This window comes from Amphiura filiformis, chromosome 3, assembly GCF_039555335.1.
Source record: "Amphiura filiformis chromosome 3, Afil_fr2py, whole genome shotgun sequence".
Lineage (NCBI taxonomy): Eukaryota > Metazoa > Echinodermata > Ophiuroidea > Amphilepidida > Amphiuridae > Amphiura > Amphiura filiformis.
The window spans coordinates 12904046-12919044 of record NC_092630.1 but is presented as its reverse complement, the minus strand read 5'-3'; the positions used below and the strand labels follow the sequence as shown (position 1 = coordinate 12919044).

The window sequence follows — 14999 nt, the reverse complement described above, 5'->3', positions numbered from 1 at the left end:
TTCATTTCAACTAGGCAAAGCCTCGTTAACAGTCCATATTTCACCTCATGAAAATATTTTTACTACTGAACTCATAAACATTCAATATTTGTGTACTGCCAGTATCAGCTGTTTGTAATTAGTTCCATGAAAAATGAATTATTAATGTAATCAGTGAAATATGTATCATGTTTGTGTGGAGTCAATCATCTAAACTTAGGATGAGACAACTAGCAGCAGGGAATGGGGAAATGAAGGTTTTAAAAAATGAATAGTATCAAGAACTCAGTTTACATTGCCTTCTGACTTGGGTCTTAAATAACATTGGCAGGCAGTTCGGCTGATCTGCTGATTTACATGGACATTTAGGGCAAAGGGCCCATATGTTATTTCAAGCACTGCTTCATTATTTTACTATTATTTACAAGAAATTTAAAGTATGATATATTCTCTTCATCATATTGACAGACAACACAGGAGGTCCAGACTACACAGATCTACAACATACAAGCATCATGATAGGGGCATTTGTTGGAGCTGTCTGCTTATTGTCTATATGTTGGCTCATAGCAATGGCAAGAAAACGACAAACAGACGCTGGGCAACCTGAGGGTCGGTTACAGAGAATTATTAGTGTACATTCACCAGGTAAGCTTTTGATAGTACAATGTGTGGGTACTTGCAGTACAGTGTTTACTCTCTAGGGAATTATGTCTGCCAAATGAAGCAGTTTGTTCCAAATTGGAGCAATTTTGGCTCAAAAATTCTTCAAATTAACAAATTGTATACGGAATTGCCGATTCTTGTTCACCAAGATCGTGACATATGACCTCTGAGTAAATATGGCTGTGGGATGTGTGTGTGATCGGTAAATGCTATGCAGTAACGTACACATGTATGTACAAAACATAGTCTTTCAGCAGTGAAGACTACATTTTACAGGAGAGCATGAGATTTGGGTTTCAATTTCTGGCAGGCAACTTGCTGGGGGGTACTGTCTTGTCAAACAACAGCCCTACTGTTCTTCCTTTCTGCTTTATGCTGTAAAATCTAAATAATAAAATAACAGTCATGACGAACAGACAGGATCACCAAGTAATAGCTAGGCTGCTTGATTTGAGAGTATATCACGGATATGTTTAACTTAGATCGATCAGGAATAGAATTTATCCCAAATTCAACAGGAATTTAATTAAGTAATTAACATGCAAAACTGGGAGAAACTGTCCTGCAACATATTCACCTCAATTTCTGGCTGATGCAATATTCTAAATCTGCAACACAATATTTGCCATTTCTCTCAAATTTGTTGTTAGTTAATGGAAAAATTGAAGCCTATTCTACATACCTAACCAACCCAGGTTTTACATTTTGGGGATTTTTTTATTATTATTATTCAATTGTTTTATATTTAGCTGTGAGCATATAAAATAAGCTGCATTTTGTTCGGTTTTTTTTTTTTTTTTGGGTTTTGGTTTTTTAGACAAAAATGGATTAAAAAACATGAGCAAAGCAAGTAAGAAAAATTATGCATATTTTGGTGAAATTTGGGGTCAGTTGGCAAAAAATTAAATGCTAAATGCCTAATGACTTGAAATGTCTGTTTGTTCGTAGAACAGGGTTTTGCTTTTTTCATTGCCTTATGATTTATTCACTTGTTTTCTTCATTTTACACACCTGTTACAGATGAAAATGGTTTAAGACGCCAAAGTACACTTAATGTGCAAAGTAATGTTGAACTGCCACCAAACTATTCTGAAGCAATTCTCTACCGAGAAGGCTCTTTTGTGGGTAAGAATTCCCAACGAAGTTCTGTTGTATCCAATCGTAGAATATCAGCAGATGAACCATTAAGTCCACCGCCATCTTATGATGCAGTAGCCAGCGAGCCAGAAGAAGATGCAGGCATAGTGTTTAGAATTCCGGAAAGTGTTCCTGAGGGTGATGAAGAAGAAAATGAAAACGATGATGTTGAAAATGGACAACAACTTCATATACTTTTGAATCAAAACAATGCATTACCTGATGTAGTCACATCACAGGAGACTAGTGAAACACCAGAGAGTAACCCACCATTAACAAGGCATGATACACCAGTATGATCAATGGGAATTGAACAAGTCTTCTCTATATTGATGCCATTGTATATAACTGTTGACACCACCAACAACATGAAAGGCTGGTTAATGTTCAATAAAAGACGCTTCCCTGCATTAGGAATATGAAATGTATATTGTCACTGGTACAAAGTTGAGGTACTCGTTGTAGTGTTGATGCTTGAGTACAGCATCTTGGAGGTGATGTCTACAGAATTTACTAAGTAGCACCTTGATATCAGCAAGGAAGGAACAGCCTCAGAATGAAGCACCTGCATCAGGATTGAGAACCACATACTGTTGTATGCTATTAGACCTACTGGGTACTAAGTGTGCAGAACCATACACTGTTATATGCTGCAGGCCCTACTGGGCATTAAGTGTGTTATCCTCTGTAAGTGGGGTGCAAGGTGGAAAAACACATGCATTTTATACAACATGCACTGCAGGTTTGTGACAGCAAATGAATGAATGTGCTATTCCAGTTGAAATCCATGCACCCCTATGATTCCATTTGCAATCTATACCCCCTATGTGGGAGGTCATGTCTTCAATAGAGGGTGTATGGATTTCAACTGGAATAGCCCAATGTGGAGAAGTAGATCCACTCAATTCTTGTTATAACACTAGTGGTGTTTATTTGAGTCGCATGACTGTCTGCGACAGACACTAGTTTTGAGATGTCAAATGGAAGTCCTTGAACTTTGCCATTGGAGATAAGTCTAATGTATACTTGATTCACATGTCATTGACCTTTGCCATTGGAGATGAGAATGTAATGTATACTTGATTCACAGGCCATTGAACTTTGCCATTGGAGATGAGTCTAACATATACTTGGATTCACAGGTCATTGAACTTTGCCATTGGAGGTGAGAGTCTAATGTATACTTGGATTCACAGACCAAATTGAAATTATAATCAACATAAGCTTGGTCTCTATTCTTTTTTCAAGTAAAGTTAAAATCTCAATACTCCAAAGATCCATAAACTTTTTGATATGGCATGTCACAAATGTGTATCCCAGGCAAGTTGTTGTTGCAGTTGGAACAAAATTCCCCTTGAGCAAATTATTTGTGCTACACATTTTGAATTGCCAAGGTTGCAAAATGTCTATTATATGTGATCAAGTAAAATCAGTTGCAAGTATTGATTTTCAGATATAGACAAAGGAAATAATTTCTTTTGTTGCCTATTGCTTAAGAAATGCTTCAACTGTTCATATAATTTAACTAAATGTTCAATTTCAGTGGGGTTTTCTGCAAAATGTAGCTTTGCAAATGTTTTATATAATCATGCAGAAAACTAAAAGTTGGTTATGCCCAACTTCAGACTGATTTTGCTTGATCACACCACATATGTGATGTGCCATGTCAAATGGAGACACTTTTGGGCAGGATCGTAAATGGAGAAGTAGCCAACAATCTGCCCGGGGTGATTTTTTCACAATTTGGGTTTGTTGCGAATTTGTGATGTTATTAATGTTTAAAATATTGTCTGATAGTTTAAGACTGGAATATAACTGGTATCTTGTATTTTTGAGACATTTTGCAAGTTAATTTCTACTCTGAACATTGTCAATAATATTTTTAAAGGCCGATCGATATCTCAATTTCCAATTTTATGGGCATGGGAATATCCAATTTCATTGGGGAAAATGAAAGCAAAAGGAAAAAGAGCTAAATATCTCTTTATTTAAGATATGTAAAAACCTTAAAATTGATAACCTGCTCAAAAGTGTCTCCTTTTGACATGACAGGTTACATATGTGCAAACAAATCATGTCTGTGTATCCAAGTATACAAATTGGCTTGGCCCAACTCAAGAATCATTTACTCCTCTAAAATACGCATTCCACAAACAGTTTTGTAATTTTGTACTACCAGTATGACCATACACTCTTGTGCCTATTATGGCTGCATCACTTTGCCTTTTATTGTACAATTTATATCACTCTTTACTCATCTTTTGTATCATTTTAACAAACATCTATAAATATCCACTAATGATAGTGCCTTCTGCAGACAAGTTGCAAATTTGAATTCTACGTTTTCATGACCATATTTGGAATTGGCATGATAAATGCATTAAAATGAGTTTAAACAAGCCTAGTATTGGTTCAGTGGTTCTTAAGATAGCTCTTGATATTTTGAGAAAATATCTCAAAAACTTCAGACTTTTATGTTGAAATATTGAAACATGCCACTTTTGTTGGAATACCAGGACAATATTATATAATTAAGGTTTCAAGACAAGTCCAGTTAAAATACTTTTTCAGGCAAGATCATCAGTTGGAAGACCAAAACCTCCACCTGCTTGTTCATGCATTGTTATTAACCTGAGACTACTAGCCAGGATTAGTTTGGACATCAGACCCATTAGCTTGATCTTAGACATCATGTCAAGCTCAATCCCAGCAATGTGGAGTTTAAGTGGACTAGGGCCTAGGGGGCTCCTTGTACCTGCTTAGATTGAGCATGAGGTGGCTATCTTTTGTCATCAGATTTAATCTGGCTGTGTTTGGTTGGCTGGACAGACTTATGCAAGGCGTGAGATCATCAACATACCTAAATCTTTTTGTCAAAGACTCTTCAAAAGTGTTGTTGATAAGGTGATGGGACCTAAAGTAATGTCCTGGGGGACATCACAAGAGGAGAATTTTTCATTCTGAGAGGGCTGGGTGATATTGCACCCACTGGCAACAAGCTGTGAGAACATCTAATAATTGGGTTTTAAAACATCTCGAAAATGTGTTTCAACTGGATTTGTTTTGAAGAATGAATTGAAATCAAATGTTACAAGTATTTCTGGTCCTATTCCATAGGGGGTGTGACATTCATCTGGATCACTTCATTTTACACTGCAGTCACATGGAGCTATTCCTAAAGGAATTCATACACCTCCTTTTGAAGACATAACCTTAATCTCCCATATAGGGAGTGTATATTTCAAATGCAGGCACCTATTCAGGTAACCCAATTTGAAATTCACACTCCCTGTGTGAAAGATTAAGGTCTTGTGTTCCATAGGGGGAGTATAGATTGCAACTAGAATCGCCTATTTTGCATTTGCCACAGTAACTGCCCATATCAACTTGTGATATATGTATAGACTTCTTTTCTTGCATGCTGAAACATATATTCAAACATAGTTTGTATAAGATATATTTGCAGTTCTAAATTGTGTATATAGCCTATATGTTATGTGTTTTATTTCAGGGTAAACAGCCACAAATGTTTTGTATTATTGGCCATATACACTGTTGATTACCCCATCTCATGTATGGTGTAGTTTTTATGTTCGTATTACTTTGGGACCAATCAAGATTTATGCTGAGGGGAGGATGAGTCTGAAGGGGGTACCATTTTATTTTGGTTTGGAATATTTAAAGAAACATTAATTCCACTAAAGGAAAAGAGGCGGCACACACAGTTACTTGAGGAAAAAGGGGAAAACTAAATTTTGAGGGAAGGGAGTGGGAACAGAAACTTTTGGGCAGGAATTTCCCCATTCTGCCTCTCCTCCAGGAAAAAATTGATTGGACCCTTCATAATTGTATACAGCACAGTGCACCTGTTTGGTGTTATAAGTTGCATGTCAATTCATGTTTTATCTTCACCTCTTATTTGAAACAACTAACCAAAGAGAATTTTTGAATGTTTAAAGGTGTATTATATTTTGTGAGGATTTGTATATAGAGTGTATCTTCAGCAGTTTCAGCTGTAAATTAACAAGTAATTTTAATTCAGATTTTAGTATATCATAAAATCAAACACGTATTTGTACCACTGCCTCCACTCCTACATATAAGTTGAGTGCTATACTGCAGAAAGGAACCAGTCTGATAGTGGAAAATGACTTTGCATCATGTAATATAGCATGAAGACCCAAGGTGTGTAGCACACGCCATGTAGACCCTAGGTGTGTAGCAAAGATTTGTAAACAGTAAGCAAACTCAATTGAATGGGATATTCCAGTTGAAACCCATACACCCCCTGTGGAAGACATGACATTAATCTTACACACAGTGCAAATTTTAAATAGGGTTACCCATTTGAAATACTCTGTGTGGGAGATTAGGGTTATGTCTTCCATAGGGGTGTATGGGTTGCTAACTGGAAGAGCAGCAGGAAAATTGGTATCAAGCTACAGATAGCAAACTTGTTCTTTTGATGTTGGTCGTATCAGCAACACTACATTTATAAATGTTCATATCTCACATTAAAAGTAGCAGGTATGTATTTTTCAAAAGTCTGCATGGAAGCAGAGGGAATTCCATCTGGAATTTGTTCATGGGGGAATTTACTTTTAATGTTTGCCTTCCTTGGGAAGTTGCAAGGATACATTCATATAGCATAGCCCAATGTTAGGTTGTGGTATGGTAACTTGTGTGACCATCCTCTGTCCCAGCATATTCAAGGAATACAATTTGTACTCCCAAGGTTAAATTTGTTCATTGCTCAGTGAACTGCTGATAGGGAAAAAAAGCTCTCAGGATTTGTGATTTGTGTCACTTTTAGTGCCTGATCATATCAAACATTCATTCCCACTCACATACACACCCCACTTTTATACTCCCAAAGTGTGGAATTTCTCACCCCCCCCCCTACACGCACACACACAGTTCCATTATGTGTGTTCGCCTCCAAACGTGGACACAGTTTAGGACTATGCAAACGCGGATGTCTGAAACCGCATATAATATACTTACTGAGGATGTTTTATGCCATTTTTTTGTGTGTATGTGTATAAGGAAGATGCAATTTTACCTAGCAACCGCGGATGGTATATTTAATGCATGATAGAGGAAGTATCTCACAAATGCATTATACCTGCAATTGTGGTAGTTTGCAGACCTCCAAATCGAAGAGACCCCTTTGCAGAGTGGTCTATGGTTTAAATGTGAAATGTCATGTGAGTGTCCTCATTTGTTGGTAAACACATACGCATGCTAACCGTGGAATTATTCACACATTCACCCCTACACAATAGACTTTAATACAGTGGTGTTCAATGTTCATATCACAAAATAGGGGTTTTATAAAGATACTGTTTTTGAAGCTATTTCTCAAATAGTCTCCAACTGTGGAGTTCTACAGTTGCTATAAGGCTCCACACTTGATGTGTATAATATCCACACATCCACAGTTGGAATGTAGGTGCAAACACACATAAGCAATTAATAATATATTGGTTTTTATTTCTCCTAAATATTGAAACAGACTGAGCCATTTAGACTTGCAGTTTTGCAGGCATTGATTTTGTTTAGTATCAGAAATCATGTGAAAACTAAATTTACACTTGATTTGTTATTTGTTATATTTTTGTAAATAGCCACAGAGTATATTATATGATCAAAACTGAAATTTAAACAGTAAAAAATGTTTTATGAAATTGATGTTTTATTTGAACACTTGTCACCTCTTTAATGTGTGTTTTAACAGATGCACATAGCAAGGTAACTGCAGTGAATGAGATGGATGTCCCATGTTAGAATCGCAATGAGCAACAAGCGTGATGTGATGGTGCCTTTGCTTGCCGATTCACTGGTATTATGAGTTCTAAATAAACTAATTAACAATACAGTACTAGCAACTATTTCTACAATTTTGAATCAATTACTGGAATGTTTGATTAATATTTTCGAAGGAATTTTGACTTTGTAAAAGGTCCACTGAATTATGAATAAATCATATGTAGGCCCTACTTATAGGCAGTATTTTTACCTCTCCTTTATTGGATATTCGACTAATGTTATGAATATTTAAATTTAATCTTTATATGGACTACAATTTGCTATATTTCTGAGTATTTAAAATGACACACATTTAATAACCGTAAATTCAAACAATTGATTGAAGTTTTTAAATATTGCTTCCATGATGGTAATAATATTTTTTATGTTTAGTTGAAGTTGATTTGATTAATTATTTTACATTTGTAATCACTGGCATTATATACATTGTAGAAAATTATGTTGGTAAATGTCTTTGTAATGTTCATTCTAAGAAAATATGTTTACAAATGTACAACTTTTTGAAATGCAGCTCCAAAAATTGAGCCACCAGCTAAAAAATGTTGCATCCTGTGACTTGACTGGAATAATGAAAACATTACCATAAATTTGGCAAAAGCAGACCAATGGAAGATTTCAGACATGCTTCTTCTTTCCAAGGTATGAAGTTTCAAAAGTTCTCATGTCAGTATAGTTTACTTTTTGTTGAAAGAGTGTGTGTTTGTAGGAGAGACTATAATTATATTCTGTTGTAATGACTTGAACATGAAGGTAGCCAAACATAGGAAAAACAAAGAATATTATTTTGTCACAGGGTAGTCAGTGGCCTGCATTTTCAATAAATTGGATCAAATTCTACACATGGTTGGTTTTCATGCTGACATAACTGGTGTTGTTTTGGTAATGATTTGGTTTCATGCCAGCAGTTATGCCCAACAAAATGCAACTTTTGAAAATGAATGAACATAGCTTAGATGAATTACCTGTGTGTGGCTGTGATGCATTCTGTCAAAATAAGTGCTTTACCAATACAATCCGGGAATACAATATGGCAAACAAAAGATGATGACTTACCTGCATGCCATGCTATTAAAAAACTGCATTGAGATTTCAATAATATTGCATTGTGGAAGGTCCTCATCTTAATCTTATGGTCAAGTACCTGTGTCTGTACCGCAATGAAAGCTTTTTTAATACAGTGGCATCATGGAAGATCACCATCGTTAGTTCAGTTTATGGTAAAGTACCTATTTGAATGAAGCAGATAAAAACTTTGCAAGGAGAAACATGCAAGGGTGGATCCAGGGTTCCCCCAAAAAAAAAAAAAAAAAAGTTATAGCGATTTTAACCAAATGTTTGAAAATAATTTCACTCCGAGGAGCCCCTCAGAATAGCCAAGAGTCATATTTTGCATAACATTTGGGTGAGTGAAGCGATTTTATTTTTCAATAGTGCCTCCCTTTCAAAAACCTGGATCCACCCCTGGAAGCTTCAGTGTATGTGTCACAATCCACAAATGTACTGATTGTATTGATTAGAACTGTTGCCTGTATGATTCAGGGGTGTGATTCTTTGGGATTTTTCCTGATTTTAGGATTTTTTGTCGCCAAAATGTACACAATTTTCTTGATTTTCAGCCTGTTTTGGGGTTATTTTAGACCACTTTTCACACTTTTTTCTACTACTTCATGATATTTCACAAGCTTTGAATCACACCCTTGACTTGTAAATAATAATATTCAACTTGTAGCCCTTTGTGTATTGTGTATAAATGTATGAATCTGTATTGGCTCATTATTGTCACTAATTCTGATCTCTCTTTAATTGTTTTTGTCAATGTGGTGCTATTTAAGGTGGGAAATAGGTTGACTGACTTAAGAAATGGAACTACCTCAAAATGAATGATTAATTTGTCTTAGAAAGTGACCTGAATACTTTCAATACTTTGCTGGTTATGCCACTGATAAAAAAAAATCTATATAAAATAAACATATTGCACACAACCATGCTGTACCCATTTTGCATCCAACTTTTTTTTCTAGGTCCAAGGATCCCAAAGTGTACAATTTTGCTTGTTGTAACCTGCAGTTTCAGAAGTTATGTGGCATTATAAGTTCTGGCAAATTATTTTGTAATTTATTAACTTTGCAGCTGGACAGTATAAGAACAAACTGGTTACTTTCTTTGATTTCAAATTAATCTTGGACAGAGCCTGGATTATGAAATTATGGTGGGGTAGTACTTCTATACACAATACAGAAGGAAAATAATTAAAGGCTCATACCTAAATAGCAGTATGCAGCTTTCCTTGCTAGACAGTAAGCTGCAGGTTGGCTGGGAAGGCTGCACGCTGTAAATAGGTATGTGGGCCCTGTAATCCTGGACCTATTCTATTCGCAGTTGATATGACAAGATGGCTGCATGATTCTTCAAATCTTTTTATTATTATAATAGAAAAATATTTTTGTATTTGCAATTTGTGTCTTCTAACAAGTAAATGAAAATAAAATAAAAACAAAGAGAAAATAAAAATGATGTACTTGTACGTGGTGCTTTTATTCCAAGAAAAGTATCATTAAACTATTATAGTCCTTTATATTAAAATGTTCTCAAACAAATCCAAATAAAGGTGATGTTTAAAATACCTGAATGACGTTTCGTGCTGTAACACAGCACTTTCTCAAATTGAATGACCAGCTTTGACCTTTGACGTCGGCTGCTTCCTGTTGGTAGCTGACGAGGTGGTGCTGTCAATAACTGATCATAGATGTGCGGAAGGAAGTATTTCCCACAATCCCTGTTGAGAGTATTATCCTGCCCCTCTTTCTTATCCATATTGATTCTTTGATGTCTCCTTTTTCTGTTAGTTCCAATGTCTCTTATTTTGGCTTCGACCCAGCCTATCGCATGATTGTCCTCAGCGACATGGTCCGTGAGAGCGGATTTCTTAGGGGCGCTTGCGACAGATGTTTTTCTGGGGACTGCTCTATAATCTGAAGGTTCTATAATCCGAAAGTTCTTTAGTCCGAAGGTTCGCTAGGCCGAACACGTGTTCATAGCATTCGCTAGTCCGAATTTTAAAAGAGGTTCTCTAGTCCGAAAAAAATATTGAAAAGAGGTTCTTTATTCAGACGGTTCTTTATTTCAAGGTTCTATAGTCCAATTTTAAAAACGGTTCTCTTGTCCTAATATGAAAATATGATCTATAGTCCGAATTTAAAAAAGGGTTCTATAGTCCGAATATAGAAATAGGCTCTATAGTCCGAATTTTAAAAAGGGTTCTTTAGTCCTAATATAGAAATAGGCTCTATAATCCGAATTCAAAAAAGGGTTCTCTAGTCCGAAATTGCAAAACGGTTATATAGTCCGAAACGGATAGCGTATTCTTTAGTCCGAATTAGTAAAAAGGTTCTATAGTCCGAATTTTTAAAACATTAACATACACTGCGCCCTCTAGCTACATAATACTAAAGCAGAGTTTATGGTAAACGGGATGACGCCAGCCGCCATCACTGTCAATTGCATGCATGTTACCCGCTCGCATCCCTGCTAAAAGCCAGTCAGGATATTTTACACCCCAAGCACTCCCCCCTCCCCCAAAATCGCAAGATAAAACTATACTTTAACTATTCTGTAAACTAATTTGTTTAAATGACTAAATTTGTTTAAATGTTCCAGAGATACCAACCATGCTGAACTTCAGCGGATTTGTATTTAACAATTGATGATTTGACACTGAAACAAATGATAAAAAATAAAATTCGGACTATAGAACCCGTTTACCAATTCGGACTAAAGAACACGGTATCCGTTTCGGACTATAGAACCGCTTTTGCAATTTCGGACTAGAGAACCTTTTTTTAAATTCGGACTATAGAGCCTATTTTCATATTCGGACTAGAGAACCGTTTTTAAAATTCGGATTAAAGAACCTCATTTAATATTCGGATTAAGGAACCTTTTTTTAAAATTCGGACTATAGAACCTTCAAATAAAGAACCGCCGGAATAAAGAACCTTCGTAATAAAGAACTGTCTGATTAAAGAACCTTCGGACTAAAGAACCGTCGGAATAAAGAACCGTCGGACTATAGAGCTTCCACCGTTTTTCCTTGGGCCCTGGTATATGGTTTTTCTGATGCCAGGTCCGATTCAGTTTGATGTTCTTTCATTCTTGTACCGAAAAGTCTGGAAGTCTCGCTGATATAGGATTTTGGGCAACCTAGGTAGGGAATTTGTACACGCTTAATCTGCAGTTGTTTTGGTATCCCGCTTATCTTTGGAATGCACCAGGTGATATCTAAGCATTTTATGTGGTTTAAAGTTCGCTTGGTAGCCGTGTTTCTTGACATTCTTCTAGTCTTTTCCAACAAGCCCTGCTTATAAGGGAGGCACACAAAGCCACAACTTTTGGTGGTTTGATATTGGGTCTTTGATTTTTGGCTTACTAGGCTCCTGAACCATTTTAAAGGCCCATTCTCCGGGTAGCCGCAACGCGAAAGGGCTTCCTTTATTTTTGATTCCTCCAGCTCTCTGTCTTTTTCCTCGGTGGTTATCTTTTCTGTCCATGAGAGTCCGGATAAGTTTGTGTTGTATGGGATGGTGTGATTGGAAGTGCAGATATTAATCTGTGTCTTCTTTTCTATATATGAACTACTTCCTTCCGCACATCTATGATCAGTTATTGACAGTGCCACCTACGCCAGCTACCAACGAAAACGTCATTGAGGTATGTTAACATCACCTTTATTTGGATTTGTCTGAGAACATTTTAATATAATTTTAATGGACAATCCTGATAAATCTATTTGTGGTATTATAGTCCTTAATTTATTGCTGAATACAATTTATTTTACACACCACTGAAAAATGGCAGTAGCTCATTTACAGGACATTTCTCAAAGATTAATACAGTGGCAACTCAAGTATGTTGTCAAGTCCCAAGCATATGTGTCACATTATAAACTTGTTGGATAACAGGAAGTTCTGATAACAAGTAGTAAAATGCCAAACCCCATGAACTTTGTGTTAACGAGTTGCCACTGTATCACTGAGCGTGTTTATAGTGGGCGTATACGGAAAGGTTATACTGCAATAACAATTGATTTCGTAGTACTTATATGCTAAATAACAGATAAGCTGGCTCAGGCTCACTATAATAAGATGTAGTTTGGTTCCTTTGCTTTACTTGCAAATCGTTAAATTGTTTAGAGAATACAACGATTTTCTCAAATTACCATTTTGTGTGTCAATATTAATTATTATTATGAATTTTTGGGGAATTGCTGTATAACCAACTGAAGTCAATTTGATGCTTTAAAACGGATAATTTGCTGTCTTTCTGAGTTCCTTGCAAGTAAAGCAAAGTATTCAAACTAGAAATGTCACGGTTTTCGATGCAAGGCGTCAATTGGGATGCCTCCCCCATTAGGGGATTTAATTTTGGAAATATATTATAATAGCTGAATGTCATAAAAATGAGTGGCAAACAAACATAATCTGACATGACCTTTGACCTCCGTATGTGACCTTGGATACTACCAATACTTGACCATACCCATAATGCAGCTACAAGTTTGATATAAAATTGGATCAATTGAGCCCATATTTATTGGTCGAGCTATGAGTCCAATATTTTAAAACTCATAGCGAGACCAATAAATATTGGGCGTAAAGCATTCACTTTTATCATTATTATGTTTTGGATCCAATATTTTCACACACTTGGATTCATCAAAACATAATAATGGTTGCATTAGGATCTAATATGTTTTCGTATGAGACCAAATTTTAGCCAAAAGTCTAAAATTATGGTATTTTATAAGTTGACCTCAAATGACCTTTGACCTCACTATATGACCTTGAACACCATTAATAGCTGAGGGTTCCCATAGTGCAGCTATGACCCAAGTTTGGTTGCATTATGATTTAAACTGTTAATATTTAAGACCTAATTTTGACCAAAAGTCTTAAATAATGGTATTTTACAATTGACCTCAAATGACCTTGAACACCATCAATTTATGAGGGTTCCCATAGTGCAGCTACGACCCAAGTTTGGTTGCATTAGGATTTAAACTGTTCATATGAGACCTTATTTTAACCAAAAAACATGGTATTTTACAAGTTGTCCTCAAATAACCTTTGACCTCAGTATATGACCTTTAATCACCACCAATAGATGATGGTTCCCATAGTGCAGCTATGACCCATAGTTTGGTTGCAATAGAATTTCAACTGTTCATATGAGACCACATTTACAAGTTGAACTCAAATGACCTTTTACCTCAGTATATGACCTTGAACACCATTCATAGCTGAGGGTTCCCATAGTGCAGCTATGACCCAAGTTTCGTTGCATTATGATTTAAACTGTTAATATTTAAGACCTAATTTTGACCAAAAGTCTTAAATAATGGTATTTTACAAGTTGACCTCAAATAACCTTGAACACCACCAATTTATGAGGGTTCCCATAGTGCAGCTATGACCCAAGTTTGGTTGCATTAAGATTTAAACTGCTCATATGAGACCTAATTTTAACCAAAAAAGATGCTATTTAATTTTACAAGTAGTCCTCAAATAACCTTTGACCTCAGTATATGACCTTTAATCACCACCAATAGATGATGGTTCCCATAGTGCACTGGTGAGCCATGACCCAAGTTTGGTTGCATTAAGATTTAAACTGTTCATATGAGACCTAATTTTAACCAAAAAAGATGCTATTTAATTTTACAAGTAGTCCTCAAATAACCTTTGACCTCAGTATATGACCTTTAATCACCACCAATAGATGATGGTTCCCATAGTGCAGCTATGACCCAAGTTTGGTTGCAATAGAATTTCAACTGTTCATATGAGACCACATTTACAAGTTGACCTCAAATGACCTTTGACCTCAGTATATGACCTTGAACCCCGCCCAAAAAAGTAGCCAGAGTTTTTGACCATGGTCCACACTCCACCTGTCCTGCAAATCTAATGTCAATCCGCCCATCCATGCCTGAGATACTGCATCCGGGCCGACGGAAGAACTGAAGTACGGACAATGCAAAAAGAGTATGTCTCGCAGTGGAGGCATAACTATAGCTTTCAGAAACGCCCCGTATTAGTTTGATACAGGTTTATCATTTCCACCTGTTTCAAGCAGAACGTACAATCCATCAGTCGCAATACATTGACATACGTGACAAAAAATATGTTACAAAACTTGCGATCATCATGAAAATGCCCCTTTTACAAATTCAGTTGCACATACTGAGTGGTGTATTACGCACTACGCTTACAATGTGCTACTTACGTGCAGCTATTGCGCACCTCGACGAGCGTGTTGCATAACAACGCGGACCACATCCTGTACCGTGTGATAGACAACATGCAGGAACTAATGAAATTCAGCGCTTACAA

General features: G+C 36.3%; 1 protein-coding gene across 3 annotated transcripts in view; it reads left to right on the top strand.

Moving 5' to 3' along the window:
* LOC140148056 (uncharacterized) overlaps positions 1 to 10143 on the top strand; it is a 36467-nt gene extending 26324 nt beyond the window's left edge. For 2 of the 3 annotated variants that reach the window (XM_072169903.1, XM_072169904.1), the window contains exons 6-7: positions 448 to 627; positions 1666 to 10142. In XM_072169903.1, coding sequence (XP_072026004.1) covers positions 448 to 627; positions 1666 to 2081 — 596 coding nt within the window. In that variant the 3' untranslated portion in view covers positions 2082 to 10142. Of the gene's footprint in view, positions 1 to 447; positions 628 to 1665 lie in introns of all 3 variants that reach the window. The other variant, XM_072169902.1, reaches the window with a different exon arrangement.
* Positions 10144 to 14999: the final 4856 nt, after the last annotated feature.